This window comes from Pagrus major, chromosome 23 (assembly GCF_040436345.1).
Source record: "Pagrus major chromosome 23, Pma_NU_1.0".
Classification (NCBI taxonomy): Eukaryota; Metazoa; Chordata; class Actinopteri; order Spariformes; family Sparidae; genus Pagrus; species Pagrus major.
This window is the reverse complement of record NC_133237.1, coordinates 12,628,115-12,643,678: the sequence shown is the minus strand read 5'-3', so window position 1 is coordinate 12,643,678 and position 15,564 is coordinate 12,628,115. Positions and strand designations below refer to the sequence as shown.

General features: G+C 38.9%; 1 protein-coding gene across 1 annotated transcript; it reads right to left on the bottom strand.

Annotated features, from left to right (window-relative positions):
- Window positions 1-979: 979 nt before the first annotated feature.
- On the bottom strand, window positions 980-9,158 carry LOC141019941 (uncharacterized). Its single transcript, XM_073494980.1, has 22 exons — window positions 9,146-9,158; window positions 8,683-9,051; window positions 8,388-8,519; window positions 7,692-7,838; window positions 7,463-7,588; window positions 6,691-6,834; window positions 6,391-6,537; window positions 6,162-6,308; window positions 6,029-6,066; window positions 5,707-5,784; window positions 5,426-5,455; window positions 5,167-5,329; window positions 4,962-5,075; window positions 4,059-4,234; window positions 3,777-3,971; window positions 3,459-3,662; window positions 2,592-2,833; window positions 2,426-2,492; window positions 1,781-1,872; window positions 1,492-1,651; window positions 1,288-1,353; window positions 980-1,036 (listed from the first exon to the last, which is right to left on the bottom strand). Exons 1-22 carry the CDS (start codon window positions 9,156-9,158, stop codon window positions 980-982), a joined length of 2,907 nt encoding a protein of 968 aa, XP_073351081.1.
- Window positions 9,159-15,564: the final 6,406 nt, after the last annotated feature.

The following is a 15,564-nucleotide window of genomic DNA, read 5'->3' as shown; positions in this document are numbered from 1 at the left end:
GGACCTATTCCGTGGCCGCCCACCTCCAAGCGGGCCGCGGTGATGTCTCGTGGCTGCAGCCAACCCATAACAAGCACAGAACTCCCCCTAAAATCAATACTCAACTCATGTCTGTGCAGGAAACCTGAGAGAAAGACGTTTTTCAAAGTCAGCTCGTTCAGCTCTCAGTACTTTTGTGGCTTTTTACTGAATATCTTTAGTTTCTCGTATCCTGTTTGTGCTTTCAGACATTTGCTGTGTTTTACTGTCTCGGTGTGTTTGCTATCAGATGTGGGAGTCATGTTTAGTTACTGCTGGTAAAAACACAATGTTACCTGTAATGCTGCTTCATAATGAAAGCTTTAAATAACTAAATAACAGGGGGCTTTCATTGTGAAGACGTTATAGTAAATGAAACCTGTTTGTAATTGAATTAGCGGAGCCACTTTGTTAGCGGTGATTCTTCGACAGTACTTAGGGATTGAGACAAGCGCGTCAATGTTTTAAGTCACACCTTTAAGCAGGTAGATGGAAATGCAAATCCCCAGCTGCCCCAGGCTGCTGCGCCAAGTCAAACTGAGTAGAGCCAGGCTGGCAGATGTAATAGAAAAACAGCATTACATGCATACTTCTGTAGTTGAAATTTCTAGACAAGGAAACAAGTGGCGTACATGACTAAAAGGAACAAAACTGCATTGAACATGGAACATAATTGCGATAATGATTACTTATTGTTTGTTTCAGGTTTTTTTTTTCATTGGACTCCAAGCGAACTTCATCCATACCAGAAAATGAAACAATGAATGACAGCTGAAGTAGACACAGACATATACATATACATTTGATGACCACCCAACCCCCAACCACAACAACAACAACAACAACAATGTTGTCATTGTTGTCACAATAAAATATTAATATGTAATGACTAATGGTTCAAAGTGGACAATTTCTCCTCCCAGTCTTCTGTTTGTCTTTAGTCATTCTCATTTCATCCCCATTAGCCTGTCCGGTCTTCAGCCTTATCCAAGTCCTCAGAGACTGATGGCGCATCTCTCTGTTAAAATACATTTTCATATTCTTTTTATATATCGCTAAAAAAAGGGGTTAAATTCACATGTAAGACACATGGTAATTTCAAAGACATTTGAAAGAAAACTACCCACAGATCAGTGATACACAATACTTTTTGAGTAGGGTCTTGTATACAACATAGATGCATATATGCAGACACAACTAGGATCACCCAGGATGAGTTCTAACACAGTATCGGGTATCATGCGTAGTTGTTTTATGATCAAAACTCACCACAGATCCTCCTTCTCTGTGCTTATTGAAAGAACAAGTCAGCCATTTTATGTATTCCTCTCTAACCTAGAAGATACAATAAATGACAACTCATTTAGAGTTATGTGTTAATGCTACCGAGAAGAAAGAAGGGTGATTCTATTGGTGATATTTGTAAGTAGTAGTGCTTTATGAATTAAAAATGTATCAGATATTAGAGTCTACCTCCTTGTTGAGCAGACAGTGGACGATGAAGAGGAAGGTGCCCTGCTGGGAGTTAAGAATTATAAACAGGACCTGAAAGAAGAGATTCGACTGGTACAGGCCCAGAATCCAGGTACAGCCCAGGATGACAAACTGGGCTACAATCTTGAACAAAATCAACCTGTAAAAAGCAAGAATTTTTATCTTAAGAGTGTATAACTGTTCTTTGTAATAAGTCAAACAATCCACATCCAGATATTTCAAATTGTTAATTTCTATGCAGATGATCTTGAACACTCCTGATTCATACCTGGTATCTTTTGATTGAGAAATATCACTCCTCATGTTAGCCAGGGTGGGTCTTAGACTCCATAGAGTAGCACAGAACAAAATCCAATTAAACTTAAAGAAAAAAGACACAGGGGCTGAGCTGAGATTATATGAACACATTGCCAAAAAAATGAAGAAAAAAATACACTGAAGACCTTCACTCAAATCTTCAACAATAGCTACTTGTAAAGAAAAATGTTGTGAACAATGACTAAACAATACTAGGGTTGTCAAATGCAAAAAAAACCTAGTCCTTTTAGCAAGTGCTAGTGGAAATAGGTGCTTGTAATGGATGTAAAAGATAGAAAGTAATGCATCTCCACAAGATTATCTTTGATATGAGTTGAGGTTAAACCTGAAAGGAACAAATCTTCCAACGTTGCCCTTGATCGTGTCAACACATGCATGCTTACAAAATCTTGCTTGATGGCAAAATCTTGTAACTTTGCATCCTACAACTTTCTCCAAAAAATGTCATAACTGCAACTCTCTAAAGACATTTATTCACAGCTGACAAGATTATACTTCCTGGTAGTAAAAGTTAGAGAAGGCTGACACAAGGCTGAGCTGATTATATTTCCATTTAAATAGTTGACACATGATTGCTAATATCCAATGTACTCACTCCAAGGATAACAATCACAGGGCCTGTTAAAGCCCAGTTGAAATGCCGCTTTGTAGAGAGCCAGCACCTGCAACAGAATCAAACAAACAATCCTTTCAACCAAGATGCCCATCAGACAAACAGGAGAGTATGAATTAGTACATGTATAACTGTTTGTCCTACTCACGCCTCTGCCTCAGTCGCACCATATCCATCAGAATATACCAGTGCAGAAATTCCCACAATCACAAATGGAACACCGTAGCCAATCACGTAGAGGAGTGGCCTGGGGAGGCCATCTCTTTGGATCACCTGCACCTTGGAGAGCCTTCGGACCAACAGGTGGAGCTGTAGCGCCTCTAGCAGCATCCACACAAAACTTGCAACAACTAAGAAGTGGAGAAGGCCTGCCATGACAGTGCAGGCCAGCTGTGGAGACACACAAGAAGTATCTTTAAAGCAATAAAGTAACTTTGGAAACACCCCAAGAAAAGAATGGTAAGCATCAGTTGGGTCACTATTAAAGGTGCTGCATGTAAGGTATGGCCAGGATTTTAGTTTAAAACAACATTAAAAACAGAAAGTCAAGAAATAAATGTTTTAATGTAATGTCAAAGACATCAATGTATGCTCCTCTGCCCTTTAAAGCCTCTGCCTTCACAGCAAAGCTGCTGTAATTCGCCTCCATACTGTATCCCCTGTGATCAAACTGTCTTCAGTCTGTCTCACAGGCTGCTGAGCCCTATTGCCCGTGTTGACTCCCCCTGTGATGCGATGTCACGTTCCAGGCCAACTCCAGTCAGGTAGTGGGCCACTAGCTGCATGGCTAACTGAGCTAACTAGCTAACAGCAACTATCTACAGCAAAGTATAGCTGCAGCAGAAAATAGTGAGCAGCAGTTGTGGATAACTCTGGTGATATGCTGCCCCCCATTTGTTTGGAGCTACCTACGACAGGTGGCCATATTATGCTTGTTGCACCTTTATTACTTGCGTGAGGGTCTGCAAAGTGTTTTGAATGCAAAAACACAATCTACATGTTAGTCCTGCTCTACCTCATCTTCAAGATATCTGTCATTCCACAGCAGCAGTAGATGAGATAAAGCAAGGCTGAGGCACATGTGGAGACGGGCCGTGTTGTTGATCTTGGGGTTCCAGCTACACAGAAGGAAGGTGAAGATGGCCAAACCAAAGAAGAACAGTCCAACAATCACACACATTCGGTTTAGCCACTCCAGGAATGGAACCTCTGGTGGTGGCTGAGAAGAAGGAAAACAACATGTATACTGTTAGATCCTGATCAGCCCTACCTTACCTACGACCCTTATCATTTTAAAAAGACTTGTGTCCCAGACCATAAAAATGTTATATACCTCCCCAATCTGCATGATGAGGGCAAAGGTAGAAAGGTGAGAGCAGCTGCACACTGTGTAGTTTTCATCAGAATATGCAACCCAGCAGCCCTCTACTGACCAACGCATCGTCTCTCCCTCATTTCCTCCCTCATCTTTGTTCTTGCTTTTGTCTTCCCAGTAGACACACGTCACTATTCCAGATTCGGGTACTTTCTGAGACAGCGAGAAAAACAGAGATCAGACAGATAAAAAGTCTTTCTGGATATATGTACAATGTAGAGATTTTGGTTGATGTTGTACCTTTTTATGTTGGATGGTAAAGTTGACAGGCTCAGTCAGGTTGGTGTTGTTTATTGACGGTAAGATCGCAGTAAAGACATCCGAGTACATCTCTGTCTTGTTTTCTGTTTGAAAGTATTGATGACTAAGGAGACTCTCCATCCCATTTAGTGTCAGAAAGGCAGCTGTTGCGGAACCTGGGAGTGTCCATATGATACATGAACAAATATCTCCACCAATCAGCCTGATTATTAAAACCACTGACAAGTGAAGTGAATAAAAAGGATCATCTCGTAACAATGCAATGTTCTGCTGGGACACCTTCGGGTCCTAGCATTCATGTTGATGCCACTTGACACAAAGCACCCACTCAAACTTTGATGCAGACCAAGTACACCCTCCATGGCAACGGCGGTCCCTGATGGCAGTGGTCCCCCCTACAGGACAATGCACCCTGCTACACTGGAAAAACTGCTCAGGAATTGCCTGGGCAATGTGACAAAGAGCTCAAGGCATTGACCTGGCCTCCAAATTGCCCTGCTCCCAATCCAGTTGAGCATCTTTGGGACACGCTTGAACAAGTTCAATCCATGGAGGCCCCACCTTGCAGCCTGCAAAATGCAAAAGATTTGCTGCCAACACCTACATGTCAGACACCACAGGACGACCCCAGAGGTCCTGTGTCCATGCAGAGTCTGATCCACGATGGGCCTCCATGGATCAAAATTGTTCAGAGACATCCCATAGATTCTTGACCAAAGCGGCATCCACATGAATGCCAGGACCCAAGGTTTCTCTGGAGGAACATTTGATGGTGACCAGATGATCTTTGTTATTCACTTCGCCTTTCAGTGATTTAATGTAATGGCTGATCAGTGTATAAATGTTGATCACAGTCGTTTTTTCCAATAAAGTCTCTCTCACCATTGTTGGCGCTGGCTAGAGCCTGCAAGTTGATTTCCATGGTCTGTCCTTGAGCAGAAAGATGGGCACTGTTGTTATCATGAGTCCCTGGGCCAATGACCTGTAGGCTCAAATCTTGCACATGGATGAACAATACAGCACGTTTATATTCCCGGAGAACTCAAATGTAGCCCATCTAATCTTAACAAAGGGCAACTTCTCTTACCAACTGTTGGAGATTGCACTGCTCTTTTGGTTTGGTTCTGAGTCGCTGGCACCATCGCAGCAACCAGACGGTCTGAGAGGCCCAGAATCACACTGCCGGTCTCTGCGTCCCCTTCACTACTCACCTTAACTGACCTGGCGCGGGGTCCAACACCTGACACTTCCTTTAAGAATTTAAGTCATTGTCAAGATTAAATAAACAGGTAGTCAAAAATACAAACATATTATATAAAGCTCTAAATTTGTTGGATGTTAAGTACCATAGATGCAGAAAAGCTGTTTGCCACTGTCTGCAAGACACCAAGGACAGAGGGAAGAGTTACATTAGGAAGAACATAATTGCAGTGTCCTCAGTAGATGCACCCACAGACACCTTTTTTTTTCTTTTTTTTTGAGAATTTGGTTTGTCGATTGTTGTCAAGGTTTTAATATATTTTTACAAGCTTTAAATTAATCACATTAGCAATGAATAGCAATCAGTTATGCACTCACTGATATAAAATACAGAATTATTTGTCACAAGCTATGGTTTTCCACACACCGCTTCTGGTAAGATGATTGTGTTGTTCTGAAGTTGTTGATCCATGTTGACAAGGAAAGTTCTCTCTTTTGTCTGACCCTGCAATAAAAGTGTTTGTTTAGTATGTGTTTATTATACTACACTGTAAGCTGATGATTTAACATCTATGTTTTCAGAGAAAGGTACAATGTAAAAAATGATCATGTTTCCATTTCATAATAGTGAGACATTATTTTGTTATCATGGAGCAGGCTTGGTACGCGCTAATATGGTTTGGACATTATTATGCTAAACATTCTTTAAAGTTCTTAACCTTTCAATTAAAAAATCTATCTGGGCATACCTCTGGGGGTTTGATTTCATCTAGTATCTCTTGGAGACCTGTCAGCAATTTAGAAAAAATTGTATATGAATGTATCATTTTATCTTTCTACAGTTTTATATTTTTTGATTAACTGTAAATTGACTGTGCTCACTCTGACAAAATGAGACCCCTAACGTCCACACGATTCCAGTTGAAGGGTAGAATCCATCAGGACAAGAACAATAGAAGGTCCCAGGTACATTTGTACACACAGTTTGCCTACCACATATACCAGGCGTCTCACTGCACTCATCTATATCTGTAAAGAGAGAAAACACACAACAGTAAGATATACGATGATAAAATCAAAAGACACACTAGTAGTGAACATGTTCACACACCTGTACATGGGTTAGAAACGCTGGCGATCACATCTGGTTTGTTCAGCCGGAAACCAGGAAAGCAGGTGCAAATGTAAGATCCAATTGAGTTTGTGCAGTTGGCATTAGGACCACAGACAGTAGCATCTTCGAAACACTCATCAACATCTGTCAAAAGCAAGATACACAAATGAAACAATAAACCAGACAGCTTTGTGTCTGACTCTTGACATCTGTTGTAGACCATTGAATTTGCAGCTTTCCATCTGCTTCAAGATGCCAGAAAACATCTTTCATCTGAAGAAACATCCACTCAAATACCAATACAGATGTTGGTCTCGCTGGGTTCTTCGGCTGGTTCAGTTGGTTGGTAACCCGTTTCACATGCACAGGTGTGAGCTCCAGGTGTGTTGGTGCAAACAGAATCAGGACCGCAGATAGTCGAGTTGAAGCACTCATCGATATCTGAAAATGGGACAGTTACTGTAAGTGAGTCTCATTGAACTGAACATTGGCCCAAATCACATTTGGCTGGTAGATAATATACTGTCAAATTCAAACTTCGACTTAAACAAATAGCCAAATTGCAACTCGCTTTTCCAAGCAAACCCATAACTCTTTCTTTTTTTCTAAACAACTGAAAGATGTTCCTGAGGTTGTTTGTCCACAATCTAAGTTAAAAGTGGATATCCTTTTTTAAAAGATCAAAAACCTTGTTATATTGGCATGGCATCCAACACCGACATATCAAATGTCCTCAGATTTAATAATAATAATAATAATGATAACTTTGGTGCTTCACACAGAAGGGCAATTAAAAGAAAACATTCAATATGAAGTACAGTCTGCTGCAGTCAACAAATAAAAACAAGTTAGGCAGCGATTACAACTAATAAAATAGTTACTCACAAGCCATACAGTAGCGGTAAGTTTTGAGTACTTGAATACTTTCAAAGCCTAAATTTATCTGTAACCTACATGGCTGAGCAAATTAAGTGACCCTTATAATGTGTATCTGTTAACGGTGTGGTGCATGTTGATGCTCCACATATAGTCTAGTCTAGTCTAGTTTAGTACTGAATAGTTTACAGACCCTGGCAAACAGGGGTTGCGTCCGGTACATTCTGGTAGCCTGTATGACAATCACACATGTAACTTCCTGGGTTGTTGGTGCAGGTCCCATGATCACCACACACGTTGTCAAGACACTCATCATTATCTGTAGTGAGAAATTGACAACTGACTCATATCAACCGTTCACAACATGTATACATTTAATGTAACTGCATCAGAGAGAGACATCATTTTCTTTCAAATGGTACCTTTGCACACGTTTGATGTTCCAGGTGGTAACGCTGGATCTGTTGCGTTGAAACCATCCAAACAGGTACAGAAGTAAGCTCCAATAGTGTTATTACATTTGGAGTAAGAACCACAAATCCCTGAAGTCCTCTGACACTCATCTATGTCTGCCAAGATATATAACGGACAGGACTTTAAATAAGATACATAATGACTGCATACTTTAAAGGTGCACTATGTAGTTTTCAGCAAGAAATTTTAACGAGAAGAAACAAGTATTCAATGACTGATTTTTTTCTTGCCTAAACAAACTAAATAATCCAACTCCCTTCTTGTTTGTGACTGAATAAACAAACTGACCTTAAAGGACAACACAGTTTCATACTGTTTTACTTTGTTTAGATTTGGTGGACCCCGCCACCTTTTTGGCTTCAAACAGTGTGCACCTTGTTTGTTTATTCAGTTATAGCAAAAAAATATATATTCATGAGTTTGTGTTATTACCAATTATTATTACAATCCCAAAGCATCAGTTTTTGGCGAGTAGGGAATGAGACTCAAAAATCAAAGTTTCTAACAAATAGCATGCTCACAAAATACAGACAACTAGTGTGCATGATGCATCTTAATGAACTTCCAGCGAAAAATGAGATAATTAAGATAATTAATGTGTCATAAAAAAATCACTCGATTTAAGACGTGATAAATATACTTACCAACACAACCGTATGAATCTGCTTCGGGTAAGTGTGTGGGGGGGATTTCATACCCAGAAACACAGGTACAGCCTCCGGTGCCTGAACACTGAGCAAGTGGTCCGCAGGAGTCTGAGTTACACACAGAATGATCTACAAAAAAAACCAAAACACACACACACACAGAGAAACAAACACACCAAGGATATTCATGTTGGAAAGATAAACGAAGATCTTTTTGGCAGCACATCAATGAGTGTGACATAATTACACTAAAGTACAAAAAAAAAGTTGTCAATGAGTACTTATTCCTTACAGGTTACATAACCCATACTGCTGTACGGGTGGCTCGATGGTTTGTATATGTAGAATCCCCCAGGACACAAGGCCACACTCATTGTAATACCATAAGCACCGCAGTGTCCAACATCACCATATGCAGTTCCTGTTGTTGCAGTTTCAGATTCAGTTGTTGGATATGAAAATGGAACACGCATGGGGTATCGGGTACCACCAATAGGACCTCCATAGCAGCCTGTAGTAATTATGTCTCCACCAATCCCTGTGAAGCGCCACCACTTGTTAACAAGATATGCATCACCCTTCGGGTAGCCAGGAAAGGAAGATGATTTAAATAAAAAGTTGCGCCATGGTTCGGTTATGTTTTTGTATCCATCACAGGAGCCTGCGTGGAACAGCAAACACTGTATGTCAATAATAAAAATGAACAAAGATGACAGATATTTCACCTTCAAGCAGAAACTGTATCTGATGTTTACAAGTGAGCATCATCCTTACCAGGAGGAAAAGCACAATGGCCGAGGATGAAGAGTGAACCTTTAAAGCGCAAAGAAGAGTTATTGTTTCCAGGTATAGCTGTCAGTGTTTTGAAAAACAAAACAAACTATACGACTGATTTAAGATAATGCACACATTAAATTTGCATTGCAACCCAATTTTAATGATTTCTTTCAACGTCTTCACATAATCTAAAACAGGATGTCATGTAAATGTCAGCTTAATAAACAAGCTGACCTTAAAGAACAACGCAATTTCATACTGTTTTACTTTGTTTATATTTGGCGGACCCTGCCACCTTTCTAGCTTCAAACAGTGTTCTGGGAACCTTATTTTCCTCTGAGAACAGCTTGTTTATTCAGTTATGGAAAAAAAATCTGAGTTTGTTTTATTTCCTTAATATTGTGAATATTAAAAATCTGAGTTTGAATTTCTTCTACAAAACTACACAGTGCCCCTTTAAAGTACAACTAAAAGGCATGTTGAAGCCTGATTTATACTGGCATCTGTCACAACCTTCTGTACAAAATAATATGTATGTATGTATGTATTTGGCACATGTATCCAAAGTGTCCGAATCCAGATGCAGATATTTAAATAATTCTGTTGCCTTAAATTACACACTGTTCTCTTGCTTAATTTGATGTAGGCCTAATAATTTATTTTCCCACATTATCAACAAACATGAAACAACTCACCCAGGAGAAGTGAAAAGGCACAGCAGTTCATCATGACACGTCCCAGTCCACAAAACACCAATGGTCACTGTTTGAGCATATATGTGCATTTTAGAAATTTGCATATCATCCAAAAACAGTTTTTACAAGGTTTGACACCAATGCAAATTATAAAGCAAATTCACCGACTCACAAGACATGAGGAAGGAACAGAGCTCTGAGTGGCACCCTGCTAAACATTTCCAAAAGTCTAGAAAATTCACCATCTGCTCCGTTCTGTGAGGATCACCGCGAACGACATTCTACCCAAGATTATTAAGAACAGCATGCTGCAGTATTGATTGAGGGGCACAAACATACATAGAAAGACAAGCTGCAGAGCTTTACAAAATAGAATTTAAACATGTTGTTTACAATGAGAACAAAAGTGATGATAACTATGGAGCTCCCTTCCCCTCACATCCAAAAGCTGGACTTCATTATTTATTTCAAAACTGCTGTCAGGACACATCTGTTTAAACTAGCCTACTCACTATAACCACACCGACTGAACCAGGCCTCTTACTCGAGGTCATGGACTGATGTTTCATACATGATGCTTTGTTGTTTATTGTATGTTTTATTACTGCATTGCTGCTTATTGTGTATTTTAGTCTTAATTGTTTGACGCTAAATTTTTATGATGTAAAGTGACCTTGAGTGTCATGAAAGGCGCATTTTAAATAAAATGTACTGTTATTGTTATTATTATTGTTGTTATTATTACTATTATTATTATTTTAAAATAACAATAATACTAATAATGGCTATTGTTGTTGCTGTTGTTGTTGTTGTTGTTGTTGTTGTTGTTGTTGTACCTTTGGGCCAATTGTCCAATGTGCATTATGTCATTGTGCATTGGGATGTGTAGTGTCTGAATGTTTCTTATACCTCCTGAGCTCTGAGTGGCAGGACAGGATGGGACAGGACCAGATGCTTCCCTTTAAGTAAATGTGGGAAGGGGACAAGGTAGAGGTCTCATGTCCAGGAGAACAACATATTAGTCCTGTAGTGTGCGTCAGAGAATAGCTAAAGGAAGAGGCCCACACTTAGGACTGACCAGTTCAGAGGTTCAAGATTGATTCGATGTATACATTTTCATCTAAGTATAGAGAGACTAGCAGGTCAACTTTAGATAACATCAATATAGTCACGCACACACATTCACGTATACATATTCCCTTGAGAGATATTCTCTAGAGGTGTTATGCAGACCTATTCTTTCCCACAGGAGAGAAGGGCTCTCAGTGCCCCAAAAGTAAACAATAAGGGGAAACAGGCAGGCATGAGCAAATGAACTTTAAAAAGGACCTGCACACCAGAGAACGGGGGTGAATTTTGGTGGATCTCCTAAGACTGAGGGTCAGAGAGGAGTTCTGATAGAGCAGAGGGCAAAGCATTTTGGGCATCACTTTGCCGAGATTTGAGAATACCAGGGAGTGCACACTCTGGTTCGGACGCTGGCTTGAGATCTGTTTCAATAAAGATTGCTCTGTCATATTTACCCAGCCTTGCCTCCGAAGAATTTCTTTTATCAACATACTACACGCCGACACCTTTTGAGGACGACAGCCCATACACTTCAGATGTATTCTCAAAAGTGTTTGTGTACAAAACAAAACTGTAAAAACATGATCAAGATGCTTTATCTTTAAAATATATATGATGTATTATGATTATAATACATTATAATACATAATACATATAATTTCTAAAAATTATGATGTGCTTTTGTTGTTTATTATGAATCTGAGAAAATGAAAACAAAAGCTTTTCCCTTACCCTTTTTTTAGAATATGTCTGTTGTTATGAACCAACAGTCCAAAGCAAATTCTGTGCATGTGAAATAAAGGGCTGGGCAATATATTATATAAATATATTTATAAACATCCATCTATCAGCTCATCATCCTTGCAGTACTTCAACCCTGGTCATTCAGCCACTCATCGCCAGTTTGTTGTTTAAGCCCGTTTGGTTTTGAGCTCTCACAATTTATGTTGTAGAAAATGTGTCTTTTTGTCAAAATTGCTGAGTCTGCATCCTGTGCAATTGAATGAGTTTATTTGCAAAGAAACTGAGTTTAGTAGACATATATGCCATTCTTACACAGAACCAAGCATAATAATGATAAGACATCTGTTTCCTATTTTCCAGCTCAACAACACAAGGCCTACACACCTTTCCTGTTAGGAAACCAAAATGTCCTAATCAAGAGGAAATACGAAGAACTGAATTTTGCTTCAGTAATGTTTACACACAATATTAGTCACCTTAGTTCTTATCTTTGTGATATATTTCTTCTTTTTTTTATTGAGTATTTTCTATGGCTTTATCCGATAGGACAGCTAAAGATATGACAGGAAATGGGATGAGAGAGAGACATGCAGCAACTCTACCAACTGAGCTACTGTGGTGCCCCGTGTGTTTGATATATTTCAAACATTTGTTTCCCTGTGTCTCAGGATCATCATCTGCACTCCTGCCAGACTGCCTGACTCTCCGCCAGCGCACTCACTCTGATTTGATTATGAATATGATTTGTTGCTGCTGTGGGATTAATGCATGTGTTTTGCTTTGTGATCATTACAAGGGGGGTTTATCAATTTATCAAGTGATGCATTTATACTTGTATACTTTAAACTGTTTGTAAAATGAGGAGTATGATATTAAATATCCCTGCACACAACATGACATTGAATGTTTTTTTTTAGCTTCAAATGTTTAATGTGAGGTTGAGGAATTCTTGGACATACCGTACTTCAGATTACTGGTCGTGGTGTAGATACTCTTTTTTTTTAAATTTTGGTTATAACAAAGAATGTAAGGCATAAAAATTGGTTTGAAAAGTCCTTTGCTTGCTCCTTTGCTGTCAAAGTCACTATTCCTCTGTGGGTGTATGTAAATATGTTATACATGGACTAAACAGTTGTCATGTTTCAATGTGCCATGGTTTGCAGAAAAATACAAGGTAAAACATATGTAATTTGAGGAACCAAGTGCACCATCTGTTTTAGTTAATGAGTGAAACACCTCAGGAGAGAGGGTGCGTGCTTCACCTGCCAGGACAATTTGTCTTGTAAAACTGTAACATGGCAGTGCCTCCAAGACAGTATGTAAATGACTTACAAATCCCTACAGAATACAAATGGAAAATACAGACGGCGCCTCTGAAGTAAGAATTTACAGCCAACAGGTTTGATGTAAAATGAGTGTCAGACTTCAAATAGCTTGCATGCTTGGTTTTCAACATCCGGTGTAAATACTGCACTAAGATCATGGCTGAAGCACAATGTGTGAGATAATTTCTTCAAAACAAGTAATTTTCTAGAAGATAAACAGCGGCTATCCTCATGTAATTGTGTCATTTATATTCATAATGGGTTGATTAATTAAATAAGCAGCAAAATGATATCACATACCACAGGATATTACTAAAAACAGAGAGGAGAATCTGTTAAAAACAAACAAGGGGCTGTTCATTGTAATGTAAACTTATCGAGAGGTCTTTCTTGACTTGTTTCAAAACACAGAAATTACAATAACACAGAGATGTATACTCTGAGAGCTAAGTACCTCTGCACCATGTAACACATTACTGTAATCAGGCCTGAAATGAATACCAGATGTTTTCCACCTCCACAGATGTTGTGTATTTAGAATCATGGGTCTTCCCTGCCCTCCAGTGGTCACAGTCGACAACGGGTCTAATAGAGCAAGACTTGTGCTCTTATTCACTTCAAGGAATTCATGGTTTAGCCTTATTTCAAGGTCAGGATAGAGTGGGAGAAAGCAAAAAAAGTCCAATAATAATAATAATAATAATAATAATAATAATAATAATAATAATACTTGATTGCTGCTGAGACGGTCTCTAATGTTGAAATAGATACTTTTCTCATTTTGGCAAAGTCTTCAAAAATGAGGGTTTTTTTGTCTTCACATAAACAATAGAAAAACGTAGCAACCCTGAGGACTCCACTATATTATTGTGATGATTATTTTATTTTTAAAATATTATTATTATTATTATTACTTTGGTGCCCCCTGACAACGTGTCCTACACTGTCCCACAGACACGTACTATTTATCCCACATTTGGTTTATGGGGATCTGGTCACCCTAGTTGGGGAATAGAAATCAGTATTTTTTAATGACTATTAAGAAATGTGAAGAGCTTGTTTACCCTCTCTTTACTCATATCTGCTCAATGTCAATCATATTCCTACTCACCTCCGCTTAGATCAGTGTCAAGGTAGACATAATAGCATAACAAACACTGGTGAGAGTTAGAGGTAATTATTATGGAACAGACATTCTCATTACTCTATAGTAGTCACAATTATTGCATTTTAGCGTGAGAGCAGGGCCAACAAAGTGCCCATTTAAAAGAATAAAGGTATTATTATTATTATTATTATTTTCCTTATTTATTTATTATGATTATTATTATGTTTTTTTGTTTTATTTATTTATTTATTTTGATCCTCTACCAGTAGTTGTAGTATTCCATTCTGATCCACACTCCAGTTCAGAAGGTGGCGGTAATGCACACCTAAAAGTTGTTTGCCAACCGCCATAAAACACCAAAAGAAGAAGAAGAAGAAGAAGAAGAAGAAGAAGAAGAAGCAGATACGGAAGTCCTAAAGTACGGGAGCCCTAAAGGGCCATGCATTCATACATTTTATTTCCTCCGTTTTCCCGTGATAACGAGTTCATTTTATTTGTTTTCTCGAGATCTCGAGTTATTATCTCGAAATAACAACTGCCGTTTTCCCGAGATAACGAGATAATTTTCTCGAGATCTCGAGATAACGAAACTTTGTTTTCCCGAGATAACGATATAATTAATTCGAGATCTCCTCATTAACTACATAGCTGGTCAGCTATGTAGTTAATGACGACATCAGGCTCACTTAGATTGCGCCACCGATATAGCTGAAGCCTTGCTAACCGTCTTTTTAGATTACGCACACTAATGTGTATATTATCTGTAATAGCAAGGCATAATGCTATTTCAGCCTGTGTCAGGCCATGATTTTATAAATTTTATTTCCTCCGTTTTCCCGTGATAACGAGTTAATTTCATTTGTTTTCTCGAGATCTCGAGTTCTTATCTCGAAATAACAACTGCCATTTTCCTGAGATAACAGGATCATTTTCTCGAGATCTCAAGATAATGAAACTTTGTTTTCCTGAGATAACGATATAATTAATTCGAGATCTCGAGATAATGACTGTGATATGATAGGCCTGAGATTTCCATCACACACAAGTGGCATGGCATGCTGAACGATGGGTTTCTTGAACACTACTGTAGGTAAGTCTATTCCTCCATTTGTTTTGTGCGTTTATGCTTTCTATACTAAATTAGTTTTTGATGAAGGGATGAATGAATGTTACAACAGCTCAAGATCTCAAATTAATTATATCGTTATCTCGGGAAAACAAGTTTCGTTATCTCGAGATCTCGAGAAAATTATCCCGTTATCTCGGGAAAACGGCAGTTGTTATTTCGAGATAATAACTCGAGATCTCGAGAAAACAAATGAAATTATCTTGTTATCACGGGAAAACAGAGGAAATAAAATGTATGAGTGCATGGCCCTTTAGGGCTTCCGTACTTTAGGGCTTCCGTAAGAACAAGAATACAGTGCCATCGGCTAAACCAGCTAAACCATAGAAGG